The 6,716-nt window shown below is 32.6% G+C and overlaps 1 protein-coding gene across 1 annotated transcript; it reads left to right on the top strand.

Moving 5' to 3' along the window:
* Positions 1-672: 672 nt before the first annotated feature.
* Positions 673-5,410, top strand: LOC121218437 (glutamic acid-rich protein). The gene is made up of 2 exons (XM_041095624.1): positions 673-1,226; positions 5,140-5,410. The coding sequence occupies exons 1-2, from the start codon at positions 673-675 to the stop codon at positions 5,408-5,410; spliced, it is 825 nt and encodes a 274-aa protein (XP_040951558.1).
* The last annotated feature ends 1,306 nt before the right edge of the window (positions 5,411-6,716 follow it).

The raw sequence follows: 6,716 nt of genomic DNA, 5'->3' as shown, positions 1-6,716 counted from the left end.
TTTGATTTTCAAATTATTACGGTTTTAAAAGAGATCTTATTGCTAAATTCTTTCAAGCTTTTGACATTAAGACAAAATTATTCAATTTGGTACCAATTTTGGGCGTTAGGAGGGTGCTAATCCTTCCTCCTGCGTAACCGACTCCCGAACCTGTTTTCTCGTAATTTCATAGACCAAAATGTTTTATAAAGTAATCCAATCACACTTTAAAAGGTTGGTGGCGACTCCCGTTTTCAAAATACCCTTCGCCTTTTAAAACGAGGTTTCGACATTACTCGAATCAAATGCTCTCACAAACTATTATCTAAATAAAGAAAAACACTTAATTTTTATAACATTTTTTTCATATATTTGAAAGATTATATTTTTTATATTTACGTAAAAATATTTGACATAGATTGAGCACCTTCTTAACATAATCCCACCGTAAGTCAATTATGTAGATGAGAAATTGGTACAAACAACGTGGAGCCAAATCCCACCAAACCATCTCTCATCCTCTCCTATAAAAGGCTTGCTACACATAGACAACAATCCACACAAAAATTCACTCAAAATTCTTTTCTTTCTATTTGGTTAACCATGGCTCATAACTTTCGTCATCCTTTCTTCCTTTTCCAACTTTTACTCATTACTGTCTCACTAATGATCGGTAGCCACACCGTCTCGTCAATGGCTCGACATTTATTCCAGACACAAACAACCTCATCAGAGCTGCCACAATTGGCTTCAAAATACAAAAAGCACGAAGAGTCTGAATACAAACAGCCAAAATATCACGAAGAGCACCCAAAACATGAGAAGCCTGAAATGCACAAGGAGGAAAGACAAAAACCCTACAAACAACATGAAGAGTACCACGAGTCACACAAATCGAAGAAGCACGAAGAGTACAATAAAGACAAACCCGATTTCCCCAAATGGGAAAAGCCTAAAGAGCATGAGAAACACGAAGTCGAATATCTGAAAATACCCGAGTACAAGGACAAACAAGATGAGGATAAGGAACATAAAAATGAAGAGTTCCACGAATCACGCGAATCGAAGGAGCACGAAGAGTATGAGAAAGAAAAACCCGAGTTCCCCAAACAGCAAAAGCCTAAAGAGCACGAGAAACACGAAGTTGAATATCCGGAAATAACCCAGTACAAGGAAAAGCAAGATAAGAGTAAGGAACATAAAGATGAAGAGTGCCACGAGTCACACGAATCGAAAGAGCACGAAGAGTACTAGAAAGAAAAACCCGATTTCCCCAAATGGGAAAAGCCTAAAGAGCATGAGAAACATAATGCCGAATATCCAAAAATACCCGAGTGCAAGGAAAAACAAGATGAGGATAAGGAACATAAACATGAGTTCCCAAAGAATGAAAAAGAAGAGGAGAAGAAACCTGAGAAAGGCAGAGTACCCTGAGTGGGTTAAAATGCCTGAATGGCCGAAGTCCATGTTTACTCAGTCTGGCTCGAGCACTAAGCCTTAAGCCATATGACACTGGTGCATGTGCCATCATCATGCAGTAATTTCATGGGATATCGTAATTATATTGTTAATAAAAAAGATGGTGAGTGGGAAATGTGTGTGTGCATTCATCCATGTAGCAATGCTGAATCTCTTTGCATGCATAGAGATTCTGAATGGTTATAGTTTATGTTATATCGTTTGTTCTAGTGAAATTAATTTTGAATGTTGTATCTAATGTTAACATCACTTGGCTTGATTTATGTTTTATTGAAGTTTATGTTGTGTATTTTACTTTAATGATATTGCATGTATTGTTAATTTAACATAGCTTGATTATTATACTCTTCTATTATTAATTATAAATTGCATCGTCTTGTTTAAATTTTTTACAAGTTAAGACATGTATAAATATATGACAATATAATTACAAGTTTTAGTTCAATGTTCGCTATCTTAGTATGTTATTGATGATTCAATCTTAATTACATTTAAAAAAATTTCATTTAAAATTTTAATAAATAATAACAAATAATTATTGTAATATAATACACAACTAAAAACGAAATAAATAAAATAAAATATCAAATAATTGTTATAATATTGTAATATAATATGTACCATATTCTTAAGTGAATTAGGGTCTAACTTATAATCCGGTAAAATTTCAGTTTAAATATTTTTATTCTTATCATTTTATTAGAACTCTTTTTAAATAAATTAAAATTTTAAATATATTAATTTAATTTAAACTCCTAATTATCTTATATAAATTAAAACTTTAAATATCCTAATTTAATTTAAATTCTTAATTATCTTAATTTGTAACCTCCTTCACCCGGCTAGACATTAGACTCGAATATAGGAGATTACATCGGCCACCGAGATGGCCTAATAGAAATCAGGGTTTAAAAACAGTCGATTTTAAAACATTTATTTATTTATAAATAAAAATTAGTCTATTTTCGAAAAAACACATGAGTTAGTAAAAATGATTTATTTCGAAAACTTTTAATCTTGTTATTTGCATTTTTACCCTTCAAGTTACGCAATTCATGTTTTTCATCTTTAAATTTCTATATTATTTAATTTAAGTCCTTCTACCATTTATTTTATTAGATGATTATTGTTAATTTCCGTTAAAATTTTATTATTGTTAATATTACACGGTTATAATTATAACATCATCATATCTTTTTTTGTTATTTTACTATATATTATTATCATTATTAAATAATATTATTATTCCTATTATTATTTTTGTTATTTTATTATAGTGTTATTTTATTATTTGTGTTGTTATAATTATAATATCATAATTTTGTTATTATTATATTATGCCTACATATATTCACCTGTTTGGTACAACATACCACGTTCGAATAGAATTATCGCATGTCACATTAATGTAGCATCCATTTTCGCGTACCGCATAAACAGTTCTTAAGACAAAGGCAATGTTCTTGTATGTAGGTAATATGAGAAGTTGTGCTCCTAACTTACGGGATATGACTTTCTCCTTGAACTGAATTAATTAAATATCCTATTTAAAATTAAAAACGTATACGGTTTAGGTAATAATTAGACGATGAATATTCTTTATTTTTTGGGATTCAAGATGTTGTGCCCCTAGCTTACGGGACATGACTCATCTTCTTGATTGACTCGAAAAAAAGTATTCTCCTCCATAAAATGTAATTTAGACAGTGATGTTTTTCAGCAATGTCATCTAATAATATCATGTATGCAAGGGTCGCATTTTAGATTCTCTTCGAATTTTCAATTCCCAACACTAAGATATTAAGTAATCAATTAAGTACCAATTTTGGGCGTTATGAGGATGTTAATCCTTCCTCATACATAGCCGACTCTCGAACCCGCTTCTTGAATTTTGTACTAGAAATCGTCACTTAATAATTTTGACATTTTATTAAAATGATTAAATTTTGAGGTGATCCAATCACATCTAATAAAAAAATTGGTGGCGATTCCATCTTCCTTTTTAAAAAAGAAAATAGTTCAAGACAAAAAAAAAGGCTTCCACAATAGACATATCATCAGCCAAAACTCAATAAATATTATGCTATTCCAATCATGGTCCATTACATCAAACACATTACTTCACTCTCTATTCAAACGTTAAAACATATACCAACCAAATCAACTTGACAATATCCAGGTTTATTCCATTCTCCTACTGCAAATTAAATGATCATATAACTATAATAATTAATCTATTACTACTCATCCTTCAAATTAACTCACCTACTAAACCTATTTATTCATCATCATGTAAGTGCCACCATAAATTTCACACAAGGTATCAAAATCATCTAGTACTCTTTACCAACCTATTATGTTATCTCTTACTCGTTAACCACTCAAAACATCACAACATATTATAAACACACAATTCATACCATTGTCAAAATATCATATATTACCATTTCAAATAAACTAATGCAATATTTCCACAATTTGGCATCAAAACATATCAAATTAACTTAAATAAACTCACATGCATCAACCAAGCCTTTTAACCATTTCATGACATTATATTACCTATTTAATTGCATGCTCGAATGCTATTTCAAATGCCAAATGCACAATTCAATCCATTTACTAATGCATTTGTTTTCCACTAAGCATTATCTCTGCCAGAATTTTATCAACAGGGATTTCAAGCCTTATCATTATACAAGGAAACCAAAACAAACTCCTAAGTACATGTAACGACCCGATAGTTATGGGTGTCGGAAAATGTATTTATGAGACTCCGTTTTCGTAAATTAGACTCGTAAATATTTATTAGAAATATTTACAAAGTTAGTTGTGTGGTTAATTAGGTTTTGGTTAGGTGAATTTGCATGAATTAAGAGTAATTAGGTATAAGGACTAAATTGTATAAAGGGTGAAAGTTGAATTATATATTAAAGAAAAACTTAAATGACTAAAGAAGAAATTATGACATTGCTTATAAATGAGGCGGCATAAGTGTATATTATTATAAAATTTAAAGTAAAAATATATATTATAATATTATATAATATTAAATCTTAATGTTTAAGTATATATATTATATTATAATAATAAAATAAAAGAAATAGAAATAGAAAAGAAAGAAAGAACAAACGAAACAGAAGGGAAAAAGAAAGAGAAAGGAAAGAAAAGAAAAGGAGAAAGACCAAAGCTATGGGTTTCAAAGTTTCAAGCTCAATTCGTTAGTGAATTTAGTCCCCTTTTTCTTGTAATTTTTATGTTTTTGGAATCCCAGTATTAAATACTACCTGGCCCATGTCAAAATTTTAGAAATTATTGAGTTTTTAAGTGTTGTCTATGTTGAATAATTTTAGAATTAGGGATTAAATTGATAGATTTTTAAGCTAGAAATGAAAAATGATTAAATTGTAGAACAAATAGTAAATTTTGTGTAATAGGGACTAAATTGTGAAAAATTCAAAATTTAGGAATTTATGTGAAAATAGGGAGTTGAATTTAGTCTAAAGTGGAATTTGCATGAAAATAAAGAATTAAATGTGAAGAATAAAAGTTAGTCTTGGTTTAGGGACTAAATTGGAAATTAGGCAATATCTGCTAATAATTATCGAAACTGTAAACAGATAATTATCGAAACTGTAAACTGATGTGCATAAAAATTCTAAATACAAATTAATTCGATAGTTACGATGAGCACACACGTGGTACTCATGGACGGGGTACTAGAGGCCGAGGTAGAGGCCGTAGAGGGATTCGAGCTGAGTCCTTCGCATATGATACGATCCCTAACCTGGACACTAGTGAGACACCGGTGTCACCTGTTACTAAGACTGGTGCTAAGTCTCAGAACTGTGCAGCTGGGGATGACGCACTGTCAAAGGAAATACTGCGAATTCTAGAAAGGGTCGCTGGGGCTAATACTGGATCTGGAGGCCGTAGGTCGGTTACGGAATGACTCAGGTCGAATGGGGCTGAGATACTCAAGGGCATCGCTGGAGTTGCTTCGAGTTTGGCCGAGTATTGTGTAACGCCCCAATTTTTAGAATTTTTGGGATTTCTGTAATTTCCAATGAATTTTAGAAATACTGTGTTTTGACTGTCTGTTGTGGGTCTGAGAATGTTGGTGGGCCTTTAAAAGGCCCAAGAGTAAATTCAATTCGAGGCAATTCCTGAATTTCTTATTTTGGAGAGAGAAGGTTCTAGCAATATGGGCTTTTAGAATTGAGGTGGTAAAATAGGACACAAAAAGATCTGTGGTAAAGTGGCATGTGGCGCCACCTAGGTGTTTGGGGAGTGACGTGTGGATGTTCAGGGGGAGCCAGAGTTCAAGTCACAGGGTAAAGCGTGTTGTTACTTTTATTTTTTTGTGTGCATGTACCGGGCATGTGATAGAGCTTAAGTGGAAATTCAGCTAGGGCTTTAGAAAGGTTGGGCCGTGGGTCTGAATGGCCATTAGTGCAAGCTTTATTTTCTTTTTGTTTTGTCGAATTAGGGTTAGCCACCTAGAGCCTTCCCTTTCATTCTATTCTCTTCTCAGCATCTCAAAAAGCCGAAAAACGCAAAGTTAGATCTCCTAAGTGTCGAATTCTTCCTTCTCTTCTCCTCTCTTTCTACCATTCTACTCATCTCCTCTTTCATTCCCATTCTTTTCTAAACCTCTATAGTCGATTGCCATAAAAGCCGAAATCCCAAAAGTTGTTTCTTGTGCCGATTTATTCTAGCCAAAATCCTCTTATTTTCTTCATATCTTTTGGTTGATTTTCACATCCTCTAAACCTCAACCCCTGTTGGCAATACCACTGCAAAAACCACCATACCAAATCATCTTCCTCTTCACAGTTCCAAAATCCGAAAACACCATAATTTTTAGGGACATATAGCCGAATATTTAGATCTCTAAGATTTGATTTCTGCAATTGTTTAAGGGCTGGATCTGCATCAGGTCTGAGTAGAAATAGAAGTGGAATCATTTTGGTTGAAAGAACCTGTGGTAAGTATTCAGATCTATTCTTTATTTCAGGTTTTAGAAAAGCCGAAATCCCTAAAGGCATAGGGAGGCTGTCGAATGGATCTTAAGGCTCTAAGGGTTGTAACAATTGATTTTTTTTGGTGTAAGTGTGATCTAGAGGCTGCTGATCGAAGGCTTGGACAAGTGGAATGACTAGATCGAGATCTAGTCACTAGTTTTGGCAAAGGTAGGATCTCAAGGGCCATATGTATTGATGACCGATTATGGTAAGTAAGTTTATGATGTTTTCCAT

The sequence above is a fragment of the Gossypium hirsutum genome, chromosome A03, assembly GCF_007990345.1.
Source record: "Gossypium hirsutum isolate 1008001.06 chromosome A03, Gossypium_hirsutum_v2.1, whole genome shotgun sequence".
Classification (NCBI taxonomy): domain Eukaryota; kingdom Viridiplantae; phylum Streptophyta; class Magnoliopsida; order Malvales; family Malvaceae; genus Gossypium; species Gossypium hirsutum.
Note: the sequence above shows the minus strand (reverse complement) of the source record. Positions and strands in the feature narration are given on the sequence as shown.

What these genes read in the sequence shown, in the direction of transcription:
- LOC121218437 (XM_041095624.1), top strand. Translation starts at nt 673, where the DNA reads ATGGCTCGACATTTATTCCAGACACAAACAACCTCATCAGAGCTGCCA. An exon ending in GAATCGAAAGAGCACGAAGA is followed by an intron (nt 1,227 to 5,139) that starts GTACTAGAAAGA and finishes TTAATTCGATAG; the next exon opens with TTACGATGAGCACACACGTG.